Source organism: Nymphaea colorata, chromosome 2 (assembly GCF_008831285.2).
Source record: "Nymphaea colorata isolate Beijing-Zhang1983 chromosome 2, ASM883128v2, whole genome shotgun sequence".
NCBI lineage: Eukaryota > Viridiplantae > Streptophyta > Magnoliopsida > Nymphaeales > Nymphaeaceae > Nymphaea > Nymphaea colorata.
In genome coordinates, this window is record NC_045139.1 from 28,760,948 (window position 1) to 28,779,987 (window position 19,040).

The window sequence follows — 19,040 nt, forward strand, 5'->3', positions numbered from 1 at the left end:
ACCGCAAGAGTGCTGACATGTTTCCGTCCCATGCATCTTGTTCTTAATAAAGCGTCATGGGCACAGTCGCAGACTCAGCGGCTCCGTATCTCTATGTTGGAAAATCACCACCATCAACTGGTAGGTTTGGAGCTAAGGGACCATGCCCCCTCTGTGGATGCTCTGTCTGCACTCGCCCGTAGGGGCCCCTCCCTTCTCATCCCACCGACCTCTCTCCCCATGGTCAACCAAGAGATTGCGGAAAACACGGCATTTCCCAATTGACATTATTTATTCAAACTAAAGAGACAAATGGGACTTCGTCTTTTTCCAGGACGCGGGCAGAAAAGGCCATCTACTTTTCTCCCAAATAAAACAAGGTCGAGAAGGGGATCGACTCTTTAACATGGGGTCGTGGAAGAGAATTTCCCCTCCAAAGGCGCTTGTCATGCAAGCGTTGATGGAGGAAGGATGCCTCGTGTGCTTTGCTTGTGCTGTGGAAATGGGTCTTCTCAAACCCTCAAAACTCCGCCAACGACACGCGCACGGGTCCATTGTCCCTTGCTTACCTGTTTCACAACATTTGAATCCGATGACCTAAAATCATGCCTTTGATTTTTAACAAAAATGTTGTCGTTCAAACAATTACTTTCTGCAAGGAGGTCTTGTCAACTGCCCATTGTCCTCTCTTGTGATTCAATACTAAGAAGGTTCTCCTGCCACTTTAAAAAAAAAAAAAGGGAAGGAAAACTTAGTTGTTGAATAGGCTCTCTCTCTCTCTCTCTCTCTCTCTTAGTATATGATTACTTTAATTGAGGTATTCTCGTATCGATAAATATCTTCTTTGGAACGATTTGTTAGGGTGATTATGGTGGAAGGACTCTTGACGGCATGATTTGATTTGATGTATACGGAATCTGGACATAGGAAGACAGCGCAACCATTAAAAGAGAAGGGCGGACGGTGATGAGGGCCCCGGGCCCTTCTCCTTCGTTTCCGGCACCGGGCCACGCTGTACATGGTCTTATCTGCGAGGCCCCTTCACTGATTGCTCGAGCCGCATTGAAGCTGACAAAGCAGAAAAAGAGATAACCCATCAGTCCCCTCTTCCATGAGAAACGTGTTGACAGGTGCGGAAAGGCCAGCTTTTGACAAGGAAAAGCACTAACTTTGCATGTGATCATGGCTCCTTTGCAGCAAGAGACTCATTATATGAGTTGGACCTTTTAGTTTTTACCAGCACCACCATCATCAACGATGTTGAATCGGCTAAGTGGGACACGAAATCATGACATACCTACTGTAAATTTTTCTTTTCAAAACCAAGTGCGTTGGTTTCTTATAATCTTGTAACTTAAGCGGCCCATACTTTATTAGAACTCAAACAGCAGAACAGGGCATCCCGGAGGTCAAAAATTTTATAATTCCGAACAAGATAAAAAATTGGCCGGCCACATTTCAGGCTTTGACAGCGGTAAGTAATTAAAGGATGCGAACCGTTCACATTGGCGTCGGATTTAGCCTTTATACACGATCATGTAAGGTCTTTACCAGATTTTAGCAGGATATATCAAATCAAAAACTGTATGGCCAGTGCAAAGTCCGGATCCAACTTCTTTTACTAGATCCAGCTAAACGACGAATGCCAATCTTGTATATATATGATTCATTTAGATTCCTAGCGGCAAGTGCCAATCCTTAACCAATTAATTTCCATAAAGAAGGGTTATCAAAAAATAAAATAAAAAAGACAGCGGTTCTCCGGTAAGGAAAAACATAGTGGGGCAGCTTGGCCGCATTTTTTTGTGGAAGTGGCCGTCATCAGATGAGAACGAACGAGCAAAGTTGTGGACTAGACGGCCAAAGACGCCAAAAAGGGAGAAAAAGCAAAAAAAAAACAGAGAAAGGAAAAACCTCTCTAGATATCGTATTGTTGGTCATCGTGGGGATGCCACTACCCGTCAGCCTAACTTAGCCCACAGAGATTCAGTGGATCTATACCGACTTAACACGCACAAATCAACTCGCGGGTAAGATGCAGGTATCCTTCTGTCTTTCATTAGCTTGCCTTTGCTTTTGCTTTTGTCAAACGCCAATTAAGGGCGGTGGGGAATCAAAGGCCCGGTTCGATGTCCGAGGAAGATAACTTGCATTTGACTTCCACGGTCCCTTTGAATCTCTGCCATTTCTCTATCTTTTGATGCATACACCAGAAAGTGGAAAAACACACTCAAAAAGTGAACGTTTCTTCCTTGTCGAATTGCAAACATGAGCACTGTGAATGCTTGATACTGTGGAAGTGCTTCAGCATCAGAACATATAAATATAAACATAAATTTTATCGAATTATGTGTGCCTGTGTGTGTTGGAGAAGAAACATGATGGGCAGAAATCATGCAAGAAAGTGGTCGCATAAAGAAGGAAATGGGTCTATGATAATCCTCCCATGCAGGATGCAGCAGTGTCTATGGGCCATATCAAGCGTCTCATGGATTTTTTGCAGGAATGATGCACTCGTGCTTAATGAGCTCCAGCAGTTATAAGCGTAACAGTATTGCAATTAATCGATATATATGCTGCTATTATAAGGGATTTTTCCACCAAAATCTTGAGTCGACCACCAAAAAAAAAAAGGATTCTCCTGGCCAGTTATTAAGAAATATAAAAAATTGAATTGGAAAAGTGCTGAGCTGTAATAAAGAAATTGTTTGACTCACAAAAGAAATCATTCTAGGCCGCAAAACCAATGTCCCCCTTCCGAGTGTGCGTGCGTGCGAGATACATGTAGCAGATATGCATAAAGATGGCTCCCTTTGCCCATTGAAAGCCACAATTTGAGGGTTTCCTACAAAGCTCTCTTGGCTGTTGTGCTGAAAGCGAGGAGGAAAAAGACTACAAAAAGGAAGCTTCATTTTTGTTTCCGAAGTTAAAAGGATTCCTCTCCTCCTTGGTTCCAACCCTTCTGCATGTAAAAGGGTCATAAGCAGATCTTTCTCAAATCTGAGAGGCGTCTATTTCAGAGTCGCAGAAAAAATGATGGGCAGATCTTCTTTTCGCTTCTCTCTTCTTCTCTTGTCATTGCTCGCTCTCTCTGCTATCCAAGGTCAGCACGATTTCTTCTGTCGGTTTGGTTTCTCAATCTTGGGGAGATAATTTTTCTTCTTTTCTCTTCCGTTCTCTGCTTTTTCCTTCTCCTATTGGTGGTGCGCTTCATCCATCTGTCGTGTATTTGGTCATTCAGGATATGGAAGAAAAGAGATGAAATTCCGAAGAGATTCATCCATCTTTGCAGTTGCAGAGGTGGGTTCCCGAACTCCTTTGGTGTGAAATTATGTATTTGTATTTTAGAAGAAAAAAGGCGACCACATGTTCCGTATTTCTGAGGATGAAGCCTGCCCAAATCATCTATTACAGTTTTGAGATGCCCCTTTGAGCTACCTAGAGGCATGCGTGCGTGTGAAACTGTGAAACTTTGCCGTTACATTCCTCTGTATCTGAAACGGAAAATTTCTGAAATCCACCGCCGGCGAGGCTCCAAAATCACTTTAGTTCTTCGTAAGCTAAAAAGCCTGAAACATTTCCGGAGGGTGCAGGAGCCGATTCCGTTTGTTTTTTTTTTCTCGAACGTGCAAATTACCCCCGGCAGTTGTTTTTTCCATCCCTCCGGCAGTTCTGTAGCCTGCGAAAGGTTTTCTTCCCATTTAAGAAAAGTTGTTCTTCTACAACTTTCAACGTTTTGTCCAACAGATCAAATAGGGAATTTTGATAGATCCCGTTTGTTGTGGGGTGTTTTCCGCGTAATTTAGGATCAGCTACCTGTCCGGCCATGGGCCCCTACTGTTTCAGTCAACCTCCTGATCCTCAGCCTGTATTCCTCCTTTCTTTTTCACGCCCAATGACCAACTTCCGGTTCCAACGTGTAGGAAATTGGCATGGCGGCAAAGGAGAGTTTGGAGGTGGAGGATGAAGCAAGTCCGCTGGGAAGGCGAGAGCTGATTGCTACAGTGGAAGACTATTCAGATCCAGGAGCCAACGTCAACCCAAGAAATGGAGCGTTCATGTCGCCTCCTCCCCCACCATCGCATTGAGAGAGCATGCACTAAATATGGAAAAGAGGGAGGAATATTTACCTATTTGAGTCTGTACTATGCTTTCTCTCTGGTTGTCTTTGTTTATGTGCGTCATTCCGTGTCTATGCTCGAGGTTTTTCCTTTACATGTACTCACCTGTGTATTCATGGAGAATGTGCTATATAGACAGTAACGGGTTGAATTTTGCTTTGGGAGTTGGACTTTGCTCGGGAGACTTTTTTTTTTTTTTTCCTTCTGTTCCCTACTTTTTGGGAAGACATCTAACTGTTCTCCATTTTATAAGAGGGAGCAATTAAAGCCAGACGCATGAACCAATCTTTCTCTCTCTGTTTTTTTCTTTTTTTGTGTCTGGCACGAACTGGGCGCAACGATCGGCGATTTATTGTGGAGAAATTTGTTTTTTGGGGTCTCTTAAGTTTATGGTACTCACTGATCTGAGTGAAGTACAAGGAGCCGGTGAAAAAAGATATGGAGTCGGTCAGTGACTGTGGCACGCTTTATTACTAAAGACGCCATCTTGAATTCCACAAGCTCGATAGTTGGGTGAATGCATGATGGCCATGTTTCTTCCCAAAGATGCTCCACAAGTGCTTCAACTACATCATTTTCTCTTCTTGCTGCTGCGTGAGAAATGCTGTAACAAGTTGTTGGCGATGCTCTTTTTGTCTCCCTTAGTTAGGCAAGAGGAAATCTACCTGATCGAACATCCCTTCTTTCAGAACAGGTCTTGATGAATCAAAGTTGCTCGAGAACAAAAAAATTGGGAGGAAACGTCTGCCAGCCGTGTTAGAAGTATCAGAGAGGGAGAGGGTGAATGGGTATTATTTTTTAGGACCAAGTGCTGAATGCGAGAATCATGGTTCCCGATTGTGTATGTGAATCAAGAATCTAAGTACCCAACTTAGTTTTCTGAACTCGGAGTGGTGATCTGAACAACATCAACAAGCACTCTGGTGATCTACAGGATATCCCTTCCTAAAAAGAAAATAGCAGCACTAAAGTTACTGGGGTAAGATCCTCATTCTTGTTGTAAACAAGCATTATAGATTGGGTTGTGTTTGGCAGCCTCAAAAACTTTTTCTACGTGGACAATTCCTGAAAAAAAATTTTAGTCGGGCTCACAGAAAGTCAAGAAACGCCGTGTGGGTTACTACTTGCGAGTAAAAATTGGAGAATCATCCCATCCAGGATGTCTTCTCCTTTGTTTGATAGCGTGTTGTACAGGCTAGACATTTTCTTTGATTCAGCGCAACTTCTGTGGAACTCAAACATGCATGCCCCAGGGATGCTATTAAGTAGCTTGAGATGCTATAACAAAAATAAAGTAACGTGAATTGGATTTTCTGTTTACTTTAAAACAAGAACATATGTTAAAATAGCATCTGTTTCTTTTTCAAAGAAAAAGGGAGGAGAGGCTCATTATTTACATGACGCATGTCCCTGATTTATAAAGTTAAATGCTAGATATATCATGTCCCCCACATTGTTAATACACTTGGTCTCATCAAGTTTGTGCTTCAGGAGAAGATGAGTTTTAGGTGGAAAATAGGTTAAAACGGGCTTGCTTCCGTCGCGAAATAGACCCGTCCCAGCTTGAGAAAGCCGGCTGATTTATGAAGTCGAGGTTTTTTTGTCATTTAAATAACTTCGATTCCATTTGATTCGATTCAAGCGTAATTTGCTGCTTAAAAGTTAAGTTTTAGTTAGGGTGTCTTCGATAAAGTATTGCCGTTTGTCCTTTTTTTTATATTCGAAGTCTTAGATTTAGGTCTGTTGGCTTAGATAGGATAGCTATTATGTTTAACATTTGTTCTTATGACTAGGCGTGTAGGGCATTTTGATTTAGTTTTTGTTTATTCTTCTCAGTTGCTTCGAACTAGTGCTGTGTTTGCAATTAATCATGAAAAGCCCATGATTTGATCACTACTTTGCTCTTGCAATTACTCGTGTTTTTTGGTGAAGTATGTACCGACATGTGTTATCTTCCTCGTTTCTAAGGAGGCATTGCTATTAGCAGGAAATGTGTAAGCGTGTAGTTGTGTCACTCCGGTTCATTAGAAATGAAAAATCAGTCATTAGCTATGATGATGCATTATTCATTATTGTTGATTGTAGCAAGATAGGCATTTATAAGGCTGATTTCTTTAGAAGTGGGAGAACATTTAAGACGCTAATCAAATTGCATTATTTTGGTTGTTATCTTGAAATTTTAGTGTGTTCTCTGCCTGAAAGATTTCAAATCCATAGCTTTGTAATTCCTCTATAAGGCGATACTTAGAATAATTATGAATAGAATTATGTTTTCACTAGGATTATTGGGGATGAACAAGGGGACTTCCTGTCAGAAAGAGTTATTCAAGGACAATTTTAGCTTATGCAGGAAGCTGCACAAAACAGCTTAATTGGTATACATAATGGACATCCATTACTCGTACAACTCAAAGTAGAGTAAACTAAATGTTTGTAAAGGATGCTCCCTTCCTGTCAGAAAGAGTTATTCGAGGACACAAGAAGCTGCACTAACAGCCTAATGAGTACATATAATGGACATCCATTACTGGTACAACTCAAAATAGAGTAAACTAAATGTTTCTAAAGGATGCCCTGGGATTCCATAGTGGGTGGACTGAAAGAAGGCTTCACATGTATATGTTGTTCATCAACCTCAAATTGCATCAGCTTTTAAATGGTAGAAAGGGTGACAACTTCGAGTTCGAGTACAAGGAGGATATTATATGAGGGTGACTCACTATCCCCTCTCCTTGTTACAGTGATAACTGAGATTTTCTATGAAAGTTTAAAAAATGAGGTCCTATTCCCAAAGGATTGGAACTCCAATAATTAGAGGTGTACATGAACCGCCTTCCTCTACGGCTACTTTATTTTCCTTAAACAACGTTGTTCTCTTTTGCAAAGTTGAGCTGCATTTTGATTTAAATCAAGAAGGCTATCTTGGATGAATACGAGAGAGGAAACCCACAGCAAGTAAGTTGATTGTCAACCCATTCCACAAGGCAGCGTGTTTGAATGGAGATTATCTTCCCTTCCCTTGACTTACTTGGTCCTTCCTCTATTTGTGGGCAAGCTTCACAGGGGGGATTCCACAGAGCTTCTGAGAAATTGCTTTAGGAGTTGATTTCCTCTGTAGTAATATATGATTAATCAAGCATGCGCTTCACTAACTTTTTAGAAACTCTGCATGCAATGGCTCTTAAAGCTTCAGGAGATGCATATATACCTTCCAATTTCAATAATCAATAAGCAATTTTACTGCACCATAGCCGTTTGCAATAATCATACTCATCGGCCTAACTAGATATGATTTCTAAACTTAATATACATGTAAGCAAATGCATCAGGGAAGAGACGAAAAGAGGGCCGGCCCGTGCAGTCGGATAGGATCCAAAGTAAGGCGATTCAATTAGAATCGGCCGATTTTGATAGCACCGGGTGAAAGTATAGATCGGACCCAAGGAATTAATTATCTGTTCTCCAATGGGCTCTCAAAAGCCTTAGAACTTTGGTCACCCTTCAGTCCGAGTCCACATATATTGACAGAACATGCACTTCTTTTCCACTAACTTTTGCTTTGAAAATCTTAGACGGAAGAAGCTTTATCTCCTATTCTTTTGAGCTTCTTTTATTCTTTTGAGTTTCTTTTATGAAAGTAGATACCACTTTAAAAGTTTAAACCCCGAAGTGTCGAGGAAGGCATTGAGCGGAAACTGTGGTTCCTTAGCTTGCGGGTTATCGACTCGCCACAAAACTTGAACATCCCTTGCACCTTTGCCAGGGCCGACGATGTAAAAGTCAAGTGATCTTAGACCGCACCAAGCACAAGCGCCTTTGCCGCTTTCTGATCAATCTGTGACCGAAAACAAGTTGCGGCCCTGCATCTTTGCCAACACAAATTGTAGAATTATAAAAATGAACGGAATGAAGTTTTTTGTTAATTATCTGGAATTTTTTTTTTTTTCACTCACTGCGAACAACTATTCCAGTCATTGAAACGCGCGGTACAATTATTAAGATTTCATACATATGTTTTTGACCTGATAATCTCTCATGTATTTTTACAACCAATATCTTATTGGATTTTCAGAAGAATATTTTTAGCTAAATAAAATACATAAAATCTGTTGATAATTAATTAAATTTGTCATGTTCCAAATCAATGCCATTAGGGTAACCACGATGATCACGAGCTAATACATATATATCTTTTTCTGTATTGACATGCAGGTAGATGTAAGTTTAAGTTCATTTTAAAATTCCATAAGAAATCTATCAACGATGCCAAGGATTTGTATGATAGGCTTGCCTTGCTTCTGAAAGAAATTGTATTTTCATCATGAGTGTTCCCGATTTTGCTTTATACTACAAACGGATGTTTATGGTTGGCCATGGTCTTTTATTTGGACGGAAATTCTGTCACCTTATTTCATATGCAAACTGGTAGATGAAATTAAGAATGTAAAACTCGTATTGTACTCGTAAGACAAAATAAAAAAATAAAATTGTGTACTTACTAAGGCCATCTCCGCAGCTTCCATGTTCGTGAGCGAAAAAGTTAAAAAAAAAAAGAAAAAAGAAGGGACCTTTCATTACGTCTGATTTCGTTTGACCTTAAATCTTCAAGATATAATATTCATGGATTCAAGGTCGTTCCTTGTTTCCTCTAATTTTTAAATAAAACTTGCTGGCGCAAGAAGCAAAATGGATCTTAAGTCACTCTTAGTTTAATGAACTATGTAATAGTATGATTTTTTTTTTCTCTCGCATCAGATTCATGAATTGAAAACTCAATCACTTAGGGCCCTTAGATACACCGATGCCCCTGATCTCTTCCTATCAACAAGATTAGCATATCTTTGATAAGTGATTTATAAGTATCCCAGATTCAAAATTTACTGTTGATTCCAGCCTCCAATGCTCTCAACCTCTCTCTCTATAATAAAAATTAAAAGCTCGGACTCAGTTAGGGCCTAGTCTTCATTATTCCAGGTCGACCTTATCAAATCTCGTCTAATCGATTCGCTTTCAGATTTAGAATTGGGCCTCAAGATCCCTTTCTGAAACTAAGGTCGGGCTCATAAAAGTTCATGCGGCGGCGAATCTTTGTCAGATTCTGAAAGTGCACTTCGGATCCTAATATTCATGAGTCACCAAGACGGAACGGGTCCAGACTCGAAATGGTACTTGAACAATTCTTCTTCTTCTTCTTCTTCACAGCAGTCCTTTTTTAAATGGAGGTTCGCAGAAGCTACCATCCTGATCTTTACTGTATCTTCCAGGAAGTATGGCGGCCCTCATATTAAATATCTACAACGTCACTAACCAAATTAAATTTGTGCCAAGAAAATTCTATTCCACCGCCATGAACTTGTAGTTGCAATTGCAAACCCTTCCAGAGTTTCTTTCCTCCTCAACACGCATGCAGACCGACTCCGGAACTCTCCCTGCAACTTCGCTCCATAACTTCCTCTGCATGCGCCCTTATATAATCAGATTCCCATCTTCCCAACCGCAACCCGTAGCAGCTCTTCCCTCGTTGCCCTACGTTCCACCACCGTTGGCCGGATCAGTTTTTGCGTCTCTCTCCGATTCAAAGACCGGCGTGGGACTGGAGGACATTCCCCACACATACAAAAATGCCTTTCATTGCCAGTGCATCTTTCTCTGACTTCATTGGCTTCTTCTTCTTTCGCACCATCCTCAATTGGGCATGTCGGTACCGTAAGATCTGCGAAAGATTTCATCCGTCACCGTCCAACCAATTTCCCGGTTCCCCCTCTTTCGATGACCAGAAGAAGATGAGTTGTAGTGCTCCCAGGGCCTGCCCCGATGAGGGCCTGAAATTGAGCGGGGAGGACCTTGAGGTTGCGATGAAGAGGCTGGGGCTGTGGAGCGAGGCAGACGCGTCGGGCCAAGACCTCGGCGAGATCGCCGAGTTGTTCGACGAGAAAGAACCAAGCTTTGAGGAACTGAACGACGCCTTCAAAGTGTTTGATGAGGACGGGGATGGGTTGGTTGGTTCGGAGGACTTGCAGAGAGTGCTCTGCAATCTGGGGTTCAAGGAAGGCTTGCAGGTGGAGAAGTGCGAGAGAATGATCAGCGTCCACGACAGGAACGGTGACGGCAGGGTTGATTTCGAAGACTTCGCGACACTCATGCGGGATTGCCTTTGCTAGATTTCCGAAAGGAGAAGAAATAAAAGAGACATACCATCACATCTTCGGGAGCTTATGAATTCTTTTACTCGTTTCGATTCTCATGTTGTAAAAATGCAGACTGCCGAACAATAATTCCATCGTCGCGTTTGAGAGGATGATATGTTGCATTCTTCTCCTTCTAATTGCCTATACGGGATTCCCACAAATTTTCTAATCTATCGCAGTTTTTGATGCATGATGGAAAACCACAAACAGTCGACACGTTTTCTGCAGGTCTCTGAATTCTTTCGAATGCCAGATTGCTTGTTCCGTCCGAAGTATCTTTGGAACCGTGTGAATTGACCTCGCCGGCTATGACCAAGTTAGGTCTGTTGATTTTATGGGTAGTTATTTGTCCATTTAAACTTGTTAACTTATCGCCTTTTTTTTTTTAAAAAAGTTTCTTATAGGTAATTACTTGCAGATTTAAAGAAGCGATTTAGGCCAGATTTTCGGGAAAGTACTTAAGTGTTTATGTTTTTTGATAAAATGCACAAAGTTTACTTATTAATTTGGTTTATGTTTCAAATAAATTTGAAAATATCTTTTCATGACAGTGAAGGAGACGGAAATATGGCAGTTATCATTTATCAAGAGCAATTATTACTTTTTAATAAAAGTATCTAAAAGTTTGCCATGTAAATAAACATAGGGGAAACTATAAGATTGTCCCGCAAATGTACAATGCTAATGGGGACCTGTTTAGTAGCAATTGCATTTCAAAAACTTCTAATAAGAAGGCTAATTTCGATCCTGAGTGAAATTGCAATAGTTAATGACTCACCTAAAAATGTACCCTTAGTATTTTGTATTTCTAAGCTAAAAGCAGTTCTTTCTTAATATGACAGGCAACCTACTAATCATGTTTCCAACATTCTTTTATTGAAAAGAAGTAATGAAATTTCCATAATTTTTTAGCGCATTATTGCAATCGTTTTTTTCAACATGATCATCACATATATACCCAAGAGATGTGAGGTAAAAGTCAAAACTGTGTATAAATCAGTCACACACACACGCAACAAATCACAGCTCGTCTCAATGCGACGTCATTTGTAGGGTCTTATGTTCTTCAAAATGTGGAATGTGTGTCCTGCCATGATCAGAAGAGCTGATCTGTTACTAGGCAAGCAAATTATACCATACCTGTAGGTCCAGGTTTAATCAAACAAACGAAATAAAGCGATAAGATCCCCGATGGGGATTATCCTGATCGATGAGGTGGTGACTGGAAAGATGCATTCCATACGGGTGCATAAGAATTAGAGTTGAAATCATTAGATGCTTGTCTCTTTCCTTCTAGCACCAAGCAACTGCTATAAGCTTCTTTAAGTTAGATTCCTTGCCAGCTCCTCTAACTCCTTGAGCTTCTGTAGCTCCTATACTAGCTAGTTCGTCTGCAGCTGGGCATTTAATTCCTCCTCTTTTCAGTTAGATCCTGGTAGCTAGATCGCTAGGAGGCTGACTATATATGTCAAAAGTGGGTTCAGAAAGAATGCCCCAGAAAAGATTAATCAGTCCCGTACTCCTAAACATTCAGAGGAATGGAAATAGTACCATTTTCTGTGGGCAGTACATCAAGTGATGACTCCAACCATCTTGGTTCTCATAACCTTCACATGCTTTTTGGTGCTGTGCAGATTTTGCAGAAGCGCTTATTCTGTGATTATGTAATATTTTCATCGAGAAACTAATTAGGCGTTCAAATTAGAAACAGGAATTAAGAAGAACAAGATGTGAACAGCTTGAGGTGCGAGTCGTTGTCTACTTCAAACACAAATGAAGCTCATCTCAAGAAACGCAGGCAGGACAAAATATTGTACTTGATTTTCGAATGCGACCTACCTAAGAAGGAGTAGGGGTCCCCATGCGTGCATTACTTGGTTTTTGGTGAACGTAACTCCTACTTGTCTCTTTACATGTCACAAATGCATCTGATCAATTGAACGGACAACTTGCCGGTGGTGCTCGTGATTCTTACATTATTTTAGGAAGCAAGTGAATTCAGAAATAATGTGCAAGCTTTTCCGTTGGTTTACTTCAACCTCCTTTTACCGTGTTAGCATTAGAAGATTAGACAAAATTCCTACAAGCAGTGAAGAGCAAAGTACACACATTAACAATGGTATAAAACGCAGAATGCATATATAAGGAAACAGCTTAAATGCTGGAAGATTGCACGCAATAAAGACATCAATCTCCCTACCTGTATACGCATTAATTTAAGCTACACTAGAAACTCAACAACAATATTATGATTGGAGAATGGCACGTACTTCATGCACATCATTAGCTTCCATACAAAGACTCCCCGAGGGCATGCAGCCCTACGTGCATATGCATGTGCAGCACACAGCTGCTATATATACAAATGCCATCGTCTTCAGTATAATAGGGAGACCTTGTTCATCGGTTTAGAACACCCAGTTCCAATAAGGTTTGGTCGATGATGAAAATAAAGATGATTTTGACCGGCGTGTGATGGACTCCCTGAATAATCCTGAATCTTGGGGTTCGCCACATGTCCGTCCCTGGCATATGGACTTAAGAGGCAAAACGCTGGTGCTAGTTAACGCGGGGCTTGTGTTCAAGAAGAACTAAGCACATAGAACAGAGAGTGATCTGATCTCTAAAACATACTCTGCTCATGAATTCAACATCAATCCAAGTCGGATTGGGACCTGGTGCACCGTGGAACTGCTTTTCGGCCTCTACCGATTAAATCTCTCTCTCTCTCTCTCTCTCTCTCAAGCACAAGTAGACATTTTCTGAAATAAAAAGGAAGTCAGGAAGCCTGTGATACAGTATTTTGAAACATCATGGTACTGTTATACCAAATGCTTATGTAAGAAAATGTCAAGGTGCTGAGCGTAGTCAAAAAGCGAAAAGACATTGATTGGCAAAAGTAAAAATATGCTATACTAGCAGAAGCCTGTACACCTCTTCCCTCATCTAGTCGTCCATCAACAAATTCTGATCTGCCACTTATAAGAGATGACAGACGACGGTATATGTGAATCTCATGCCACATGCAATCGGCGGTAAGGTATTAATCAGAAGCATCTAAACCGCTGATTGTGCTTTTCTACTTTCTTGTTTTTCTTGGTCTTTTCTGCAACTGTTGTAATTAAATAACAATTGCATTCTTGTATAGAAAACTTAAAAAACTATATCGCCCATATGCATGCAGTGAGTCCGCATTAGGCGAGTTTCATTTTTTGCCAAAAAATTAGCCGGTGAATATTTCAAATTCTTTAATAAAAATTAAAATAATGCTGATTTCCAAATTCCATTTGTTTCGTTTTTTGTGGCCGCTATGCGGCCGTTTCTGACAACGCTGCTTTCTACCAGTAGCTAGGTTATTGATGATAATCTCATTCATCCTTCTTCTTCTAGAGTTTTTGTTTTTTCTTTTGGCCGAACTACTCGCTGGTGCATGTGCCTGTGAGAGGCACATTATGAACCTTCTGACATGGACGACGAATACGGACATGGTGGACGACCACAAGTACTGATTCCGGAACAAGAGCGGAAGACATGACAGATTGATCAGCTTATACATGTGGAAGGCTTTCAGCTTCCATGTAAATGCAGCTGAAACACTGGCATGCGCAGCAACCTCAATGACTTTATACCATTTGACCAGCGGTTGTTGCCGCTCTCGAAACTTGCCTTCATAAATTACGTAGTCATCAGACTCAACTCGCAGAGAAGGTACTGTTTGGTCTTTATAAAGCAGTGAACATGTGGATAAAAGGAAAGCATTATCACCAAAGTTGTGAAGGAGATCCAAGGTGGACATGGGTGGTAAAAATTTATGCTTTTTGTTGAACTACTTCGCTGTGTTTGCGAACTAACAAATCCAACACTACCTGCAGGCACGCTCGCATTATTTCACGCTCAAAGCTGAAGCAGGACTGAAAAATTAACCGCCATATATATGGAGGCGTTCCTGGAAAGGCACCAGCAAATTAATGTTAAGCACAAGCTTGGTTTTGCAGCAATGGTAAGGGCTACTCTTCCTCTTGCTGTTTAAGATTGTTGAATATGTTTTATGTATGCAAAGATGGAAGCGCTGAGGATAACCGTGAGAGACAAGGGAAACCTTCCGGCCACCAGCAAATTAATGTTAAGCACAAGCTTGGTTTTGCAGCAATGGTAAGGGCTACTCTTCCTCTTGCTGTTTAAGATTGTTGAATATGTTTATGTATGCAAAGATGGAAGCGCTGAGGATAACCGTGAGAGACAAGGGAAACCTTCCGGCCACCAGCCGTGGAACAAATGAATGAAAACAAACTGAAAGGGACGAGGATCTCCAATATGCGCAGGCGACAAATGAAAAGCACAGTAGATAAAAGAGAAAATGTTGCCCAAAGTTGGAGCTTACCTCGTTAAAATGACACCTTTGAGATGAACTTCCTGTGGTGAAACATCTTTCTGCTATCATCTCCGGTCTAGCATGAGAAAAAGAAAATATGATCTAGCCAAAGACCACTTGCCCACTTGTGCTTTCTCTGTCATATGCAAGATCTTTTTTTCCCTTAGGTAGTAGGGATTAACCCACTTATGCGTTCTGCGCTCCGCATGCATCATCCTTTTGAAAATGGAATGAAAAAGGAAGCACAAAGAACAAGTACATAAAAGGAGGCACAACTGAGTTAAGGGCCTGTCGGCAAGTCATCCTTGGCTGCATCATGGACCTTCCTTCCCACATGCTAAACAAGAGATGAACATGTTTGGTAAAATCCTTTATCCCTCTAGTGTAATTGCACCAGATTATGCTCACAACGGAGTTTCCAGCCAATCCTAATCTCTACGGACAGTGGTACCTTTTTACAGATTTTGCAAAGTCTCTATGCCCTCATATGGAATGAGAGAAATGGGAATCTCCTTTTCCCTCTTTAATTCTACCCAATATAGGCATTGCCTAAAGAGGAGATGGTATTGGCATTCATGGAACAGGTGGGGAGCCTAGTGAACAAGAGGCACAGAATGACAGAAGAAAGATGCGTGCAGCCTTGAGCTTTAGAAAGATGGGTTTATATAGATCTAATTTGATTGGTACAGGAGGAGAGAAGATCGGTTTTGGACCAATGGGGTCAAGAGAGGAAGGTGATTAGCTGGTAAGGAGGAAATGCAAAAGAAAAAATAAAGTAGATTTGACATTGCACTGTAACAGCTAGGTCCTATAAAAACACTGATTAAAGGCCTGTGTTAATTAATGTTGCAGAAAGCCGACAGAGAAAAGAAAGATGGACATCACGTTTTAATAATTATTTCTCAATAAATGAATTTGGCTTCTTTAAGTCCTCGTCAGACCAAGTGCTGTCACATTATTGGTTAAGGATAGCAAGAAATATTAAAAAATATGACTGTGTAACTTTTCACCACTAACGAGGAAACACAAACTTTATTCAATCGGAACTTACACTAAAATAATGTGTGCAATCCTGAACACTTTGGCCAACATCCCATCATCACGATCATCAGTCTATCATTGTTTATCAGGGGCTAACAGGCAGCGAATTTGCTACCGGTATTGTGACATCTGCATATGCACCTTATAGATTGACTCTTGAGGGAAAACGAGCCTTCCTTGATAAGAAATTCGTCGTCGGTTTGACCTGATGAATGTAAGAGTTGCAGTGTTTGGCATCCCGGCAGAATCCATTACCACTTTTAATCGCGAAGGATTAAATGCTAACTATTATGAACACTGGTTTGTCGCGTTGAGACTGGAGAAATGAGCACCGTGGAGGAGGAACTGAAACAATGGGGATGCGTTTATTGTTGCTAGTATTAATTTAAAACTTTGTAGTACTTGGATTTGTGTGCAGACATGTTATTTTTGGCAGAGGATCTCGTGAATGCTTTTACACCAGCTTTATTCCTCCCCCATCTCTCAAAATCGTTCCCCTTTTCTGAACTCACCCACCATTTTTTCTGCCAGCATCTAAGGGCGCTCTGCTGCAAGGTACTGCTTTGCTGAATAAATAAATGTAAAACTTCAGATGAATAAAGAAAGTAAAAGAATTGTGGAGTATCGTGTTTAAATTCACGAAACAAGAAGTAGTATTGGAACAGAGGAGCAATGGACGCATGGCCACCCAGATGCCATAAATCCAAAAATCGTGTCATTCCATATCTAATTGTCAAGCACCTTCGTAATTATTCCGATCAAGGGAGCCTGTAAATCATCAGTAATCTGGACAACAGGGAGAAAAGAAAATGCAGGTGGCGCAATTTTACTGTAACTTCTCTTTAATTTCCCTCATTCCTGCTACAGATGTGTTCTTTCATGGGTCAGTCCTGCTCACCACTTCCACAACCGTCGTGCAGAACGCTAGCATTTACTAATACATGGACTCCTTCCTTCCAAGGAGAAAACGACCCAGTAAAGGAAGATTCGTTGCAAGGACAAAAGATATCTTTTGAAAGGAGGAATTGCTCAAATCTGCTCATTGGATTTACTGCTATTTATGAAAAAGAAGCCATCCACTGAATTTAGATATCGAGCTGATAATCGTAGATCTTGAGAAGCAATCTCTGCTCAAAGGAAGGACCTGGGCCGAGTACACTTGGAAGACAGGAAACCTAAAGTTGTCGTGGTGCATCACTTTCGAGGCTAAAGTACACAATCTTATCAAATCCTCGGTCAAAGATTGAGAAAACCAATTGGGCCGAGAAGAAAGACAAACTTATATTTGCATCTGCCTTGGCACTTAAAATATTTTTATCATTTTCCATGGAAAAAAGTATGAAGAAATGATCGTGCAAGTTTCGCCGCAGCTGTTCAATACTTCAATATAGGCCGGAGAAACATAAAGTTGCCCCCTAGGCAGTCAACAGAAAAGAGATATTATACAGGTAGCTGTCAAAGATTGGCATTCGAGTTCTGAACTCAGAAACTCCTCAAGTGGTGAGACTTCAGAAAAGTTACTGGATCTAGCGAGGTGATTGTTGAATTGTCCGTAGCCTATGTACCTGTTATTGTGCAGATCTTCAAAGAATCTTTCTGAAGCAGCTACGATGCAGATGCTTAGCACGCCTGCCAACACATGTAAGGTTTCAACAAAGAATTACTTAATTAAGCCATGGCATGATCATCCCTCACTCACGATTCCCATTTCCAATTACTTGCACATGACGAACAGTTGCATATATAGAATGATTGAAGCGTTGGTATCTCAATCATATGTTTCGAGATTATTTACAAAATGGTAGCAACAAGCTTCTTGTTGGCTCATAAATAAGGAAAAGAGAAGATCATTACACTGTTTTTTTTTTTCTAATTTTACTTCCTCGCTGTTCCCGATGAACAACCATAGCCAGAAAGATGCTTGGTTGTGCGTTATTGCAGTTACCAGTCTGCTACTAGGATGAATAGGGGTTAGCACTCCTGTCCAAGCCCCTTACCACCGTTGCAGATCCTATTTCATGAATTGGGGAGTAAGGAGATCAGTAAGCCCTCTCTCTCTCTCTTTCTGCGTGTTCACTTTTCTATTTAGCTAATTCATTTGCCTCTCTGAAATAATACCCTGGACTTGTAATTAGAACTCAGAAAATCAGTGGCGTATTGCCCGTCATATATTTTGATGTCCCGGTTCAAATTTCAACAGTTACATGAGCAAAAGAATGTGTTAACAGTTTAGTGGAAAAAGAAATTTCATACTGCAGTTTATTTGTGTGGAGTAATTATTCTTTTGTGAAGGCCACTAGTAGGGCATGGTAGCTGTATTTTTAGCGCTTGCAGTGATGTTTAGTTTTTACCAACTTTCGGTAGTAAAACAAAAGACAGTCAAAATTTGGTTTTCATCCTTTTAACTGTCTTTGTCGCATGAACTTAAACGTGTTAAGTGCAATATACACGAATTCGAGCGCCTTTTTTCATAAACTTTTCACTTAATTCGTTTTCAAAATAAGTGAGTTACTGGTGTTATGATTGGATGTTGGAAAAGCTTGGGCAAGGTCCGACTTAGCAGCCATGTTGAATCTTCACCCTCCTTTTATGAGCGAGTCTCACTCACTTGGGATGCTTCGCATGAGGACATGCCGAACAGTTGTTTTCGTGTTTAGTTCCGAACCTTTAATATTACTCTGTTTCTCCCAACTCTAACCCAGCCTGAACGTTAGAAGGACCAAGCACGAAAAAGCTATTAGTTTTGACGGCCCAATCTTCCTGGCTCTTATAGTTTTCCTCGCATCGGTTTACTTATCCTTTTGCGAAGAGCACCAAACATTAATGGCGGACCACAAAGGTGATCAGGAGTCTACAAATATAAATAGCTGAGGGAAACGATGTGGAACGGCTCTGAGTCTCTGCCTCTTGATTCTTGTTGCTGCGCGTTGTTGTTTGGACAATCCCGGGTTAGCAATGAGTTGAGATTTCACAACAACACTTTAGGACAGCACTGACGCAAAAAAAAAAAAAAAAAAACACCAGTGGAGGGTGTCACTGCCCTTATTTTAGTGCCAAAACATGCGCCAGAGCTGAGGTCGATAATGGCGTGAAATTAGCGCCAATAAACGGGTGGTTAAACTGACGCCTAAACAGCGCCAGGGAAAGAGTAGATAGGGCAGATTTAAACCAAAATGCTATTAACTAGCGTATAACTGAACTGAATGCCAGTGTTCATATGTTAAAAGCTGCCGGTCGGGCGCTATTTTAGTACATCTACCCTTGAATGGGAAAGGCTGGCACGAAGCTGGCCGCTGGTGGGTAACCGGCCCGATTTGGGCTTCGGTTCAAGCCTAGAAA

General features: G+C 41.0%; 1 protein-coding gene across 1 annotated transcript; it reads left to right on the forward strand.

Annotated features, from left to right (window-relative positions):
- The first annotated feature begins 9,414 nt into the window (after positions 1-9,414).
- On the forward strand, positions 9,415-10,403 carry LOC116248479 (probable calcium-binding protein CML46). The gene has a single exon (XM_031621283.2). The coding sequence runs from the start codon at positions 9,722-9,724 to the stop codon at positions 10,259-10,261; it is 540 nt and encodes a 179-aa protein (XP_031477143.1). The 5' UTR covers positions 9,415-9,721; the 3' UTR covers positions 10,262-10,403.
- The last annotated feature ends 8,637 nt before the right edge of the window (positions 10,404-19,040 follow it).

Excerpts from the sequence above, each read along its gene's own strand:
- LOC116248479 (XM_031621283.2), top strand. The coding sequence starts at position 9,722 with ATGCCTTTCATTGCCAGTGCATCTTTCTCTGACTTCATTGGCTTCTTC.